The sequence below is a fragment of the Oncorhynchus kisutch genome, linkage group LG6 (assembly GCF_002021735.2).
Source record: "Oncorhynchus kisutch isolate 150728-3 linkage group LG6, Okis_V2, whole genome shotgun sequence".
NCBI classification, from domain to species: Eukaryota; Metazoa; Chordata; class Actinopteri; order Salmoniformes; family Salmonidae; genus Oncorhynchus; species Oncorhynchus kisutch.
The window spans coordinates 29633405-29648733 of record NC_034179.2 but is presented as its reverse complement, the minus strand read 5'-3'; the positions used below and the strand labels follow the sequence as shown (position 1 = coordinate 29648733).

General features: G+C 41.9%; 1 protein-coding gene across 2 annotated transcripts in view; it reads left to right on the top strand.

Annotated features, from left to right (window-relative positions):
* Positions 1 to 15329, top strand: part of LOC109892656 (glutamate receptor 3) — a 116336-nt gene that overhangs the window by 41788 nt on the left and 59219 nt on the right. For both annotated transcript variants that reach the window (XM_020485350.2, XM_020485351.2), the window contains exon 4: positions 14084 to 14271. In XM_020485350.2, the coding sequence (XP_020340939.2) occupies positions 14084 to 14271 (188 nt within the window). The remainder of the gene's footprint in view (positions 1 to 14083; positions 14272 to 15329) is intronic.

Sequence of the window (15329 nt, the reverse complement as noted above, 5' to 3'; positions counted from 1 at the left end):
GAAAAGGGTCTCTGTGGTTAACCCTTAGCCTGGCTTCTTTATTTGTCTACCTCTATGACACCTGGAGATAAGAGCTAAGAGACAGCCGCCTAACAGACTGACGGACTGACAGCCTGACACAAATGAGACACTGTACTATATACAGTATACATGCTCTCTGGTTAACCCATAGCCTGACTTACTTTTATGTTCAGTATATCATGAGAGAAATATGTCTATTTGATATTGTTAGACCCATCAGACGAGCTCATTTTTGATTTCAGGTTCTGTGCTAAGTGATAATCCAGTTTGACTGACAGGAAAAAGAAGAGGTGCTCCTCTCTCCTCACATCACGTTAAACCATGAAGTATTTCATTATTTCCCCTCAGTGTGGAAATATATATGACTCTAGTCCCTTTTTCTTCACAAAAAGCATGAAAATGGGAATAGTAATGGATGCAAACTACAGTCTCCTGGATCGCAGTGAGGTGAACCCTATCATGACTGAAAGTCTTGCTCAGGTTCTGAGACACTGTGTTGTAATAGGAAGATTTGTTACTGTGTCAAGGTACAATAACATAGGAATCTCCTGCTTGCAAAATAAACACCCAAAGATTTCGACCCTGCCTTCACTGTGCATGGAGCTTTCGATTTCCAATGTGATTTGGCCCCTTAGTGAGAGTCTCTCACACCGACAGTCATGTTCTCCTCTTTCAACCTCTGTATCACATCGATTCCACCTCGCCATCATGCTGGAAATACTTAGAATATCCTGTCTCCATAGTTGTGTTGAATCTGAATCACATTGAATAGGATTTTCCTATTGAATCATTGAAGAGTGTTTTGAGTTCTTTACCACTAGTTCCTGTTAACAGAAATGGGAGTTCAGTTAGTATACCTGCCTGTGTTCTGCTTGAAGAACACCTCAAATCCTTTAACAATAATAATTCATAAAGGAGAATGTGTTTGAATGGAATTCATTTGTGCCTTTGACTTATAGCTAGATCCTGTTAGTGTTTGCATTTTGAATTAATATTTGGTAGCATTGCCTTTACATTGCTTAACTTGGGTCAAACGCTTCAGGTAGCCTTCCACAAGCTTCCCACAGTAAGTTGGGTGAATTCTGGCCCATTCGTCCTAACAGAGCTGGTATAACTGAGTCAGGTTTGTAGGCCTCCTTGCTCACACACGCTTTTTCAGTTCTGCCCACACATTTTCTATAGGATTGAGGTCAGGGCTTCGTGATGGCCACTCCAATACCTTGACTTTGATGTCCTTAAGCCATTTTGCCACAACTTTGGAAGTATGCTTGGGGTCATTGTCCATTTGGAAGACCCATTTGCAACCACGCTTTAACTGATGTCTTGAGATGTTGCTTCAATATATCCACATAATTTTCCTGTCTCATGATGCCATCGATTTTGTGAAGTGCACCAGTCCCTCCTGCAGCAAAGCAACCCCCACAACATGATGCTGCCATCCCCGTGCTTCACGGTTGGGATGGTGTTCTTTGGCTTGCAAGCCTCCCCCTTTTTCCTCCAAACATAATGATGGTCATTATGGCCAAACAGTTCTATTTTTGTTTCATCATACCAAAGGACAGTTCTCCAAAAAGTACGATATTTGTCCCCATGTGCAGTTGCAAACCGTAGTCTGGCTTTTTTATGGCGATTTTGGAGCAGTGGTTTCTTCCTTGTTGAGCGGCCTTTCAGGTTATGCCGACATAGGACTCATTTTACTGTGGATATAGATACTTTTGTACCTGTTTCCTCCAGCATCTTCACAAGGTCCTTTGCTGTTGTTCTGAGATTGATATGCACTTTTCGCAACCAAAGTATGTTCATCTCTAGGAGACAGAACACGTCTCCTTCCTGAGTGGTATGGCAGCTGCGGGGTCCCATGGTGTTTATACTTGCGTACTTTTGTTTATACAGATGAACGTGGTACCTTCAGGCATTTAGAAATTTCTCCCAAGGATGAAGCAGACTTGTGGAGGTCTACAATTTTATTTCTGAGGTCTTGGCTGATTTCTTTTGATTTTCCCTTGATGTCAAGCAAACAGGCACTGAATTTGAAGGTAGGCCTTGAAATACATCCACACGTAAACCTCCAATTGACTCTTTGTCAATTAGGCTAATTGTGTCAATTAGCCTATCAGAAGCTTCTAAAGCCATGAGATAATTTTCTCGATTTTCCCAAGCTGTTTAAAGGCACATTCAACTTAGTGTATGTAAACTTCTGACCCACTGGAATTGTGATACAGTTGAATTGTGATATAAGTGAAATAATCTGTCTGTAAACATTTGTTGGACAAATTACTTGTGTCACTCACAAAGTAGATGTCCTAACCGACTTGCCAAAACTATAGTTTGTTAACAAGAAATGTGTGGAGTGGTTGAGAAAAATAGTTTTAATGAGTTTATGTAAACCTCCGACTTCAACTGTATCTTGTTGAATATGCCATAGAGCGCATTCATTTTTAATATGAGAAATCAAATCCTTTTCATATAATATCCACAAGCAGACACACACACACTCCTGTGAGAGTGGTCTACTTTCTGTTTGTCAGTCATTTTATGTGATTAACGGGAAAGAAAGTGTATTTATATTCTGCTGCCTGCATAAATACTGTAATATTAACTGACTGCCCCCTTTCTTGTAGGATATAGGGCTTTGTAATAAACCTTGTGTTTCCTTGCTTTGGATTCATCTTATGAAGTCTACAAACTAACAGGCAAAAGGACAGCTTTTCTCTGGTCCCCATGTTACCCCTGACACTAGGTGAAGGTAAGGGTTGAGGTGGAAAATTGCATTTGTATGGAGTAAAATCACAGCTCCCCTGCTATATGCCTCACTGGCTTCCTCTCTGCAAGGAAACATCTGATTAATTGCACAGTGCTAAATGGTTGCGTTCAGCAGTCAGGCACAGGCTCATTAACACAGTGTGGGTGAGAGAGAGAGAGAGACGACGTGGCACAAACCTGCTGCTCCACTCCCTCTCCCCTCCATCTCCGTGAGCTCTCTACACCACCTTCGCTTCCAGCCCAGCCCGGGCCTCTCCGCACAAATCAATGAGCACAGGCAGCCTGCTGTGGCTAAACGTTGTTTATCTCTTCTTCCCCATCACTGGCTCTGCCTGCCGTCTGTGTGGTCCCTCTCTCCCGCACTCATTAGCTCTGCCTTGGGACTCCAAGACTTCAGTTGGCTTTTAACGTCTCTAAGTCAAGTCCTTATTCTCTATGGGACCTGTGTGTCTTTCTCTGGGAGCCAACCTGATGCGGAACATGGAGAACATTGGGTCGGTCCAATTTGGAGCTCTGTATCCTTGGAGAGCTCTGTGATGCCTAACAAATCCTCTTTGAATCCCCAATTGTATTAACTTAGAGAGATAGATGATACAAACTGGGTCTGTTGACTGCAAAGCTTTAGATAAACTGCAACTTGATGGAAGTACTGTACAGTGTGTTTTAAACAAGGAATGCTCAGTCAGAGTTATCAGTCGGAGTATGAGATGAAGGTAAAAGTGGGGTGGTGTGTTGCAGTGTGTGGATGGGTATACTGGGTGGGTGGGTGGGTATACTGTATGGGTGTATGTTGATCTTATTGTTTGTGTTTTGTAAGGCTCTCTCTGTGTGCGTGCACTGTGGAATGACCTCATTGATGAAAAGCGATGACTCATAGAGCATTCACAGCAGAGAGTCTGTAGCTGGGGCATCTGTTCTCCCCGAGTGCCTCTGCTCTCCCCTCTGAACAAAACCAAGCCTGCCCACCTTCCTGCCAGAGGCCCCAAATGGTCACCATGTGTCCAGGCACATTCAAGCATGTAGAGGTAGTGGAATGGGAGGAAAATCTGTGGTTTGTGCTGTGCTGCAGACCACATAGAATAGTATAATACTTGGCTACAATATTGTGCCACAACACACTGTTGCGGTGTGCTGCATTTTCAGGATTAAAATGCGTTAATTATGAATATAGATTGTGTTATAGCTTCCTTTTTAATCTAGCTTTGACATTTCCTCTTAGGAAATACAATATGGTATGCAGGTATGCAGGGTGATATACCAGCAGAATACTACCCTGCATACCACTGCTGGCTTGCTTCTGAAGCTAAGCAGGGTTGTTCCTGGTCAGTTCCTGGATGGGAGACCAGATGCTGCTGGAAGTGGTGTTGGAGGGTCAGTAGGAGGCACTCTTTCCTCTGGTCTAAAAAAATGTCCCAATGCCCCATGGCAGCGATTGGGGACACTGCCCTGTGTAGGGTGCTGTATTTCGGATGGGATGTTAAATGGGTGTCCTGACTCTCTGAGGTCATAAAAGATCCCATGGCACTTATCGTTAACCCTGGTGTGCTGGCTAAATTCCTGATCTGGCCCTCAAACCATCACAGTCACCTAATAATCCCCAGTTTACAATTGTCTCATTCTTCCCCCTCCTCTCCCCTGTAACTATTCCCCAGGTTGTTGCTGCAAATGAGAACATGTTCTCAGTGAACTTACCTGGTAAAATAACAGATAAATAAACAGTATCAGGAGGTGCAGGTTAGTAAAGGGAGCTTGTTAGGAGTAAGCTGTTCTGGTTTGGATATCACATTGATTTCTGTATGCTGAGGCTGACTATTTTGCACTCTTGATGCATTTTGAACTCAATCATGAAGCACAAAGACAAATGAGGAACAGTTATCATGCGGTTTCGGAGTGATAAACAAATGACAAGGATGTAGAGGGAACTAACAGTAAAAATTAAGTGTCAAATATAGAATCACAGGAGTCCATAGTGTTGCTATAATAATAGCATTTACACCAGATATATCAGAGTCCTCCATAATGTGACACACACCAATTCTACATTCCCATTATTTATCTGGGACCACATTTAGAGTGTGTTATATATGTGTATTTGTATTTATTTTTTAGGGGGTAGATCAACTTTAATATTGCAGATAGATTATGGCTTCCATCAATACAATTGTCTGCACAATTTCCAATCCCCCATATATATTTTTGTAAATGTACAGTACCAGTGAAAGGTTTGGACACACCTACTCATCCAAGGGTTTTTCTTTATTTCTACTATTATCGACATTGTAGAATAATAGTGAAGACATCAACACTATGAAATAACACATATGGAATCATGTAGTAACCAAAAAATTGTTAAACAAATTAAAATATATTTTAGATTTCAGATTCTTCAAAGTAGCCACCCTTTGTCTTGATGACAGCTTTGCACACTCTTGTGTTTCTTGGACCAAGCCAGTTTCTTCTTCTTATTGGTGTCCTTTAGTAGTGGTTTCGTTGCAGCAATTTGACCATGAAGGCCTGATTCACGCAGTCTCCTCTGAACAGTTGAAATGTGTCTGTTACTTGAACTCTGTGAAGCATTTATTTGGCCTGCAATTTCTAAGGCTGGTAACTCTAATGAACTCATCCTCTGCAGCAGAGGTAACTCTGGGTCTTCCTTTCCTGTGGCGGTCCTCATGAGAGCCAGTTTCATCATAGCGTTTGATGGTTTTTGCGAATGCACTTGAAGAAACTTGAAAAGTTCTTGAAATTTTCCGCATTGACTGACTTTCATGTCTTATTTAAAGTAATGATGGACTATCATTTCTCTTTGCTTGTTTGAGTGGTCTTGCCATAATATGGACTTGTTCTTTTGCCAAATAGGGCTATCTTCTGTATACCACCACTACCTTGTCACAACACAACTGATTGGAACAAATGCATTAAGAAGAAAATAAATTCCACAAATGAACTTTTAACAAGACATACAAGAGTTACCTGCCAAGAGTGTGCAAAGCTGTCGTCAAGGCAAAGGGTGGCTACTTTGAAAAATCTCAAATCTCAAATATATTTGTGGTTACTACAGTACATGATTGAACACTTTCTGGTTACTACATGATTCCATATGTGTTATTTCATAGTTTTGATATCTTCACTATTATTCTTCAATGTAGAAAATATTAAAAAATAAAGTAAAATCCGGGAATGAGTAGGTGTGTCCAAACTTTTGACTGGTTCAATGTATGTAATATATACAGTTGAAGTCGAAAGTTTAGGTTGGAGTCATTAAAACTTGTTTTTCAACCACTCCACCAATGTCTTGTTAACAAACTATAGCTTTGTCAAGTCGGTTAGGACATCTACTTTGTGCATGACACAAGTAATTTGTCCAACAATTGTTTACAGACAGATTATTTAACTTATAATTCACTGTATCACAATTCCAGTGGGTCAGAAGTTTACATACACTAAGTTGACTGTGCCTTTAAACAGCTTAGAAAAGTCCACACAATGTAATCAAAAATTGTTGAATAAGTTTCCTGTGAACAATAGATATTATATTCCTTCTCTTTTAGCCAGATAAATACTGATAGTCTTTTCTTATTATCTGCTAAGCCATTACAATTGCACTACACTATCATACACTATCACAAGGCAGTAACAAGGCACTATCCAAAAGGCCCTAATGTTGTCGCACGTTGACTATTGTTCAGTCGTGTGGTCAGGTGACACAAAAAAGGACTTAGGGAAATTGCAATTGGCTCAGAATAGGGCAGCACGGCTGGCCCTTGGATGTACACAAAGAGCTAATATTAATAATATGCATGTCAATCTCTCCTGGCTGAAAGTGGAGGAGAGATTGACTTCTTCACTACTTGTATTATTGAGAGGTATTAACATGTTGAATGCACCGAGCTGTCTGTTTGAACTACTGGCACACAGCTCGGACACCCATGCATACCCCACAAGACATGCCACAAGAGGTCTCTTCATAGTCCAGAACAGGCTATGGGAGGTGCACAGTGCTACATAGAGTGATGACAACATGGAACTCTATTCCACATCAAGTAACTGATGCAAACAGTAAAATTAGATTTATAAAACAGATTAAAAAACACCTTATGGAACAGCGGGGACTGTGAAGCAACACAAACAGGCACAGACACATGCATACACACGATAACATACACACTATACACACACATACACATGGATTTTGTACCGTAGATGGTGGTGGCGGTGGAGCAGGTGCCTGAGGCCACACAGTGTTTTGTGAAATCTGAATGTATTGTAATGTTTTTAAAATTGTATAAACTGCCTTAATTTTGCTGAACCCCAGGAAGAGAAATCTGGGAATGGATTGTAAGGTTTTAAAAATTGTATAAACTGCCTTAATTTTTCTGGACCCCAGGAAGAGTAGGTGCTGCCTTGGATTCATAATAAATACTAATACAAATACAAAAATCATCACAAGCATCAGTCTTTCCGACTGGTCTGTACTCATCTTTCTTTAAGCAGCTAGTATTTCCGACTGGTCTGTACTCATCTTTCTTTAAGCAGCTAGTATTTCCGACTGGTCTGTACTCATCTTTCTTTAAGCAGCTAGTATTTCTGACTGGTCTGTACTCATCTTTCTTTAAGCAGCTAGTCTTTCCGACTGGTCTGTACTCATCTTTCTTTAAGCAGCTAGTATTTCCGACTGGTCTGTACTCATCTTTCTTTAAGCAGCTAGTATTTCCGACTGGTCTGTACTCATCTTTCTTTAAGCAGCTAGTATTTCCGACTGGTCTGTACTCATCTTTCTTTAAGCAGATAGTATTTCCGACTGGTCTGTACTCATCTTTCTTTAAGCAGCTAGTATTTCCGACTGGTCTGTACTCATCTTTCTTTAAGCAGCTAGTATTTCAGCACTGGGCTGAAACAGCTCCTACTAACACTGCTTCCAATGCTGCAGCCTTGTGTGGTTCAGTGCCATTTTCAGATCTTTTTTTCCCCCTGCTTTCCCTGCTCCCTGTTCTAAGTTGCTAATATTTCAGAACCTTGGACAGTTCCACTCTATACTACTGGCTCTGACTGCAGAAACCAGTATTTCAGCACTGGACAGTTCTCTTCTCTCTACTGCTTGCTTGGTTGGTGCTGTGACTGCCCCTACGGTTGCTGCTGCTGCTGCTGGGGAAAAATAAAGAAATCAATACACAGGATGCAGACAAAAATAGTGTTTCAGAGAGAAAAGAAAACCAGCACAGTCACTGACCTTAAAATGTCATGTATGCATACCTTTAACATCAACATGTAATGTGACTCATTTCAGTATTATCCTAGGTATGTAATTGTTCAATATTTAAAATGTGTTGGCATTTAAACCCCATTGTTATATAGCCTTTGTATCTCTGACAGAATAAGTCCCTTGTATTTGTATCCTGTGCTATCATAGTATGTGGAAAAACTGACATTAGGAGACAAATGTACACACATCCATTCTAAACAAAAGCAAGAGAGGACCCCAGGAGCAAGAGGCTTATAATGGCCAGTATGAGTCTCTCTCTCATTTTCTCTCTCTCCTCAGCTGACTGCACTAGTCTCAGCTGCTCGCAGGAGAAATAGCAGAAATTTCAATAGCATAAAAAACATTGTGGAGGCGTAGCCTGGGGAAAATAATGGAGGAGTCAGCAAACCCTTTGTGCCTCTGCAGCTCAACCAAATATGATTTACTTTATGAATTCTAAACATCTCCTAAGGAGATCCACAGTCTGTCACATCTAATCTGGCCTGACCATGTGACTTAAAATGGCATAATAATGAACTGGGTGACTAATAGAACTTGCCCCTGCTTTATTACACACTGTTTTGTTTATACCATCCTCTGCTCACTTGTCTCTGGCCACTGGTCTCCAAAGCCTTTCATCTATTTTGGGACACAAGCTTTCAGGATAATGCATGGGCCATTTGAACAAGTGGTCTTTCTGCATTATGAAAGACTTAATATGCTGTGTTCGGTACATGGTTTGCCCAAGATGAAAGGCCATTTTTGTTTGTTTAAGAGATGGGTGTTCTGTAGGCAATTGAGCAGAAACATGGGACTGTACGTGCAGCTTTACTCTCAATGAGAAAGCCAGCCAGCAAACTCAATTTTGTGAAATCTGGTGCAGGGAAGTGGAATGCCTCTCTCTGCAGTAGCTCTTGTTGTTTTTTTCTCTCTGACTTAAGCTTTGAGATTTTTGGAGCTTTCTCTAAAAGTGGTCTCAGAAGCTTTGTGTGACTTCACCTCGGTGATGCACTGCTCAGCTTTGGGCAAGCCATCACAGCAAATAACTCTGATGCCTGCCCCGAGAGAGAGATTAAAAGAGGTCACCATCTCCTGGGAGGCAGCAGGGGAAGACTGAGTCAGAGTTGAGGGCACACAGCATCCATGATGCTGCAGCCACCATGATGCTATCCACCACCTGAGACAGCATATTGTCCACTCTACCTCTCATAACCTCCAAATGGCACAGCATACTATCCACACTATACTTATCTACACTTATATCCTCGAACTGAAATCAAATACTATCAGAACCTCCCCACACATTATCCATACTGCTCACCACCTACAGTAAAACCTGTCTTTATCAATCCTTCCTTTGTTACATTTGAAAAAAATACTATATATAGCTTTCACTGACTGTCAAATTATCTAAAGAAATTTTGGGGTATATCAAGAGAAATAGAGAAGCATCAGGAACATTTTTATGTCTTACTCTACTCAAATAGCCCAATTATGATAATTGACACTGACAAATATCAGGGGTTGTAATTGTTCTTTTGAAGAAATTAGACATTTTCTCTGCTTTCTGCATAATCATTTTGACCTTTCACACTCCACGCTGAGGCAGGGAATTATGTTCATGTGAAGAAATGTAAATGAACCTAGTGTGATGACAACCAAGAAGGTTTATATTCCAGTCAAGGTCCCCACCATTAAAATTATATTTTGAACGTTCCTCGTTGATCCATTCACCATGTCTAGTTTTCAAAGATTTGATACTGAGTACAGAATCGTTTATGTTTTTCTTGCTGACAAAAATGGGTTCAATTGAGTATCGAGCGTCAGAGAGAGATTTTCTTTAGTTTGCTGCATTTTCTTTACTGCCTCATCTGACAGGATATCAGATATTACACTTGAATGGAGTGTCTGTCAAGTCGGACTTCAGATGATAGACATCTAGTGTTGAGGACTTGATGTGAATAAAGGTGTCAACCCTGACCCTGAGCTCTGTAGCTGGGACTCATTTCCACACAAATGATGTTTCCCAATTGGTCAGCAGGCTGTAGTAAAAATCATTCAGGTGAATGTTTCTACGGTATCAAATGTTTTTAAAGAAATGTACTACTATAGGTCATCTTTAAAACATTTCCCTCACAAAATGTCTTACTTTCATCCCAATTATACATTGCCTTGTGACAATATGCCCCAGATTTCTGAATATTTCATGTGTTTTTTATTATGGGCTGTACAATTGACAGTTTATAAATGCTCTTGATGGTCGCCCTGCCTGCTGGCTTCTGTGATATGTACCATCTGTTTACGTCTAAAAACCTTGCACCAACATTCACTCACTTTGTTGTTTGCACCACTGAGTGACACTATGTTCATCTCACACACAGCAGACAGGATATGCCAATATCCAGACTGTTGTTCCTTTTAGCATTGTGATGCCATGACATCCCCTGTTTATATTTTCTGCCAGAATTATTGGTCATTTATTTTTCATCTCCAAGTATTTTAACTTGTCAATGTTTCACAACACGTTTAGCATTGAGAAATAAATAATAACGTCTGAATCCCAAAACTTCCAAATCAGCTTAGAGGCAGAAGATTGATACAAAATATAAGTCATGAGGGAATCATTTCTAAATCCTCCCAAATCCTTTTTCTTCATAAGCAGCTGGTAACATGTTTAAAATGTCAGGCTTTACCCAGTGTACTCTATACAATATGTAGTCTCAGGGAAGCTGGTGAAAAAACACCTCATATTTCAGCATTTGCTTTTTAATTTCCTCTGTGCTGCTATGCTATCAGACATAGACTGCAGTCTTTTCTCTCTCTTAATATGCTGTGGGCATGGATGATAAAAGCACAGTGTTTTTCAGTGTGACCTGATGGTGCTTCTACAATGACAGAATAAGCCCCTGTCCTTTCAACCAGGGGTCAGCTCCTGGGTTTTATCTTATCTGGCTGTCATTCACAGTGCGCTGGGATACGGCCAGACGCATGAAAACCGTTGTTGAGTCTCCCAACCTTTAGAAATATCAGACGTGCATACACGGCTCTCCCTGCTCCTCGCTGCTCTTCCAGTCGCCACCTGAGTGGGTGATGGTGATGTAGCCGTGCTCAGTCCTTCACAGCCGCCTGTCTTATAAAAGGCAATGTCTGATTGGACAACCTTCTGCAGTGGTCTCTTGAGTGAAGGTCACTAACGTAGGAGAGGATATAGAGGAGAGTGGATGGCTGAGTCTCTGGCTGTGTGCAGAATTCTTATGTGCTCTAGCTAGCTAGTCTATGGTAGTTCTTCACTTCACAGCTCCATATATCTACATATACAGCAGTAGATCCATTTATGCCTACAACTAGCGTTCTAGACGGTTTAAAGTATCCATGAACACTCATAACATGTTTCCTCCATTTGACGTGAATTAAAATGTCCCTTTCACATGGAAAGTAACATGCTGAAACTGCGATGGCTGGCTGTTAGTGGAGGTACTGTGAGATGTTTTGGGCTACAGGTGTCTTTAGACTGGGCTGTCAAAGTGTTTTTATACAGAGGTCCCTGGTGTGCCAGTAGCAGGTTGGACAAAGTGACGGTAGCGCATATAGGGAACAGTGTGGATGCTTAATGTGGATGGGCCCAGCAGGGGTGCACTGCAAAGACCGCATCTGCATTAGCATAATCTACACTGACTGCTTCAGCATCAGTAATAATATTCATCATTTTATTGAATCAGCGATTTTATCCCAAGCTCTAAGAGGAAGAGATAGCCGAGCGCATGTTGCTGCCTCTGCCCATTTAGCCAAGCCGACTATAGCGTGCTTGCTCTCGCACAAAGCCTTCCTCAACTGCACCATTTTATCTGTCTATTACTTACAACCACATAATGACCTACTGCCACCACACATTTCCACCATCGCTGATACGTATATATGTTTTCTTTCATTACTCTATTCTAGGTCTGTATATTTCTATGCATGAATAATCCAGTGGCAGCACATCATTATTCATTGTGGTGTAAGGAGTGTTATTAAATAACATTCATATTTTGATAAGGCTATTACCCATAAAGGGGTGCGGCTCTCGCTGTACAACCCCCATTTCAGGCCTGCAGTTTGACCTTGAGTTGACATAATGGACGATGCATTGATCTTCTGAAAAGAAAACATGTCCTGGGTTGTAACTCCGCCCCTTTTGTAACTCCGCCCCTTTAAGGCCTGCTTGTCAGACCTAGAGCACTGTGATATCCATTATAACCTATACATTGGAGGGGTAACACTGATACTGGTAACACTGACATGATGTACCGCACAATTTGAATTTTAAATCACATCAATTCAGTTATTACAGACTGTGACAGCCGAGACACTGGGAGCTGAAATGAAAACCTATTCAATTGAAATTTTCCTCCAAAGCTTATTGGCATTGCAAGTAGTATTTCTGCGAAACAGTTCCCCATCATAAAAAGCCCAGACTAGAATTTCTAGTTGCCTGTCTTGGAAGCTATAAGCTACTTTTCCATTTGACATACTTTGCCTTCTGTACCATTTATTTCACCCATGAAATGTGATATTGACAGGGCTGTCTTTTGGGAGGTTTTTTCTCATGGGCTCAAAGACTATTGTGGTTGTTTTTATGACAGAATGATACCATTCAAGTGGACAGAAAGCATAAAATATTCATACCCTACACCAGTTGGTTAACAAACAGTACAAAACAGAACCTTTAAATTGACGATGATAAAAAGTGAGAAATGTGAAAGGGGGAGGGCGAGCACGCCCCCATCCACATCGATGGGGCGGCAGTGGAGCGGTTTGAGAGTCCCTCAAGGTCCAAATCACTAAGGACTTAAAATGGTCCACACACACACACACACAGTTGTGAAAAGGTGCGACAGTGCCTTTTACCCCTCAGGAGGTTGAACAAGTTTGGCATGGGCCTTCAAATCCACAAAAAGTTCAACAGCGGCACCATTGAGAGCATCTTGACTGGCTGCATCACTGCTTGGTACGGCAACAGCACCGCCCTCGATCGCATGGCGCTACAGAGGGTGGTGCGGACAGCCCAGTACATCACTGGGGCCGAGCTCCCTGCCATCCAGGACATCTATATCAGCCGGTGTGAAAGGAAGGCCCGGAAAATCATTAAATACTCCAGTCATCCAAGATATAGACTGTTCTCTCTGCTGCCGCACGGCAAGCAATACCGGTGCATCAAGTCTGACACCAACAGGCTTCTGAACAGTTTCTATCCCCAAACCATAAGAGGTGTTAAATATCTAAAATGCTAAATAGCTAAAATAATGGCTACACAGACTGAGTTGACCCTTGTAATTATTTGTATTTTTGCACTGTCTCTATGCACACACACAGGACTCTACACTCTCACGCACACAGACACTCCAACACACACATAACATGCACACATTTATACCACAGGAGGTTGGTGGCACCTTAATTGGGGAGGACGGGCTCGTGTTAATGGCTGGAGCGGAATCAGTGGAATGGCATCAAATACATCAAAGACATGGTTTCCGTGTGTTTGATGCTATTCCATTTGCTCCATTCCAGCCATTATTATGAGCCGTCCTCCCCTCAGCAGCCTCCACTGATTCATACTGACTACACACACACGCACACACACTCACATACAATCTTTATTTACGCCACTGCTACTCTGTTTATTATACATCCTGATGCCTAGTCACCTTACCAATATACATATCTACCTCTATCACTCCAGTATCTCTGCACATTGTAAACATGGTATTGGAACTGTAGCTTCTTACTTTCTCCTGTTCTTTTATTTCTGATTTCTTCTTTTTATTTCTTGTGTGTTTTTGTTCTCTTATGTTATTACTGCATTGTTGGGTTTAGAGCTCGCAAGAAATGCATTTCATCATACTTGTGCACGTGACTAGAATATGTGCCCAGATTTTATTGTCAAAGAGCTTTGTATTTTGACTTTACAGTAACTATGACGTGATTAAGTACACCGCTCTCCTCTGCAAACGACCACAAACCCACCTTTCCCATTCTACTGTATATGACTGATCCCCTCTCTCTCCTCTCCAGGTTTCTCTATCCTTCAAGCCATCATGGAGTCAGCAGTGGCCAATAACTGGCAGGTGACGGCCCGGTCGGTGGGCAGCATAGTGGACCCTACAGAGTACAAACGCATCATTGAGGAGATGGACCGCAGGCAGGAGAAACGCTTCCTCATCGACTGTGAGGTTGGAAGAATCAACACCATCCTGGAACAGGTATAGTACTGTGGGCCTTAAAGGCCCAGTGCAGTCAAAAATGTGATTTTCCTGTTTTAAATATACACTCACTGGCCAGTTTATCAGCTACACCCATCTAGTACCAGGTCGGACCCCCCTTTGCCTCCAGAAAACCTGAATTCTTCGGGTGAATTCTACAATTCAGAAACATTCCACAGGGAGGTTGGTCCATGCTAATGCGATGGCATCACGCAGTTGCTGCAGATTGGATGACAGTGCATTACTGCTGTGAACAGCCCGTTCCATCTCATCCTAAAGATGCTCTATTGGGTTGAGGTCTGGGGACTGTGCAGGCTGCTTAAGTAAACTGAACTCCAGGCAATGTTTTTCCACTCCTCAATTGTCTAATGCTTGTGATCAAATCAAATCACATTTATTTATATAGCCCTTCGTACATCAGCTGATATCTCAAAGTGCTGTACAGAAACCCAGCCTAAAACCCCAAACAGCAAGCAATGCAGGTGTTGAAGCACGTTGGCTAGGAAAAACTCCCTAGAAAGGCCAAAACCTAGGAAGAAACCTATAGAGGAACCAGGCTATGAGAGATTGCGTGGAGATTGGAGCCGCTTCTTGTTTTTATCTGACAGGAGTGGAACACGGTGTGGTCGTCTATTGAAATATCCCATCCGTGACAAGGATCGACGAGTTGTGCGTTCCGAGATACCATTCTGCACACCACTGTTGTACTGTGCTGTTAATTGTCTATTTGTGTCCTGCCTGTTAGCTTGCAGGATTCTTGCCATTCTCCTTTGACCTCTCTCATGAACTAGCTGTTTTCGCCCACAGGACTGTCGCTGACTGGATAATTTTTGTTTGTCGCACCATTCTCGGTAAACCCTAGACACTGTTGTGTGAGAAAAGCCCAGGAGGGCGGCCGTTTCTGAGATACTGGATCCGGTGCACCTGGCAACGACAATCATACCATGCTCAAAGTCACTTAGGTCACTTGTTTAGCTCATTCTAACGTTCAATCAAACAGTAACTGAATGCCTTGATGCCTGCCTGTCTGCCTGCTTTATATAGCAAGCCCCGGCCAC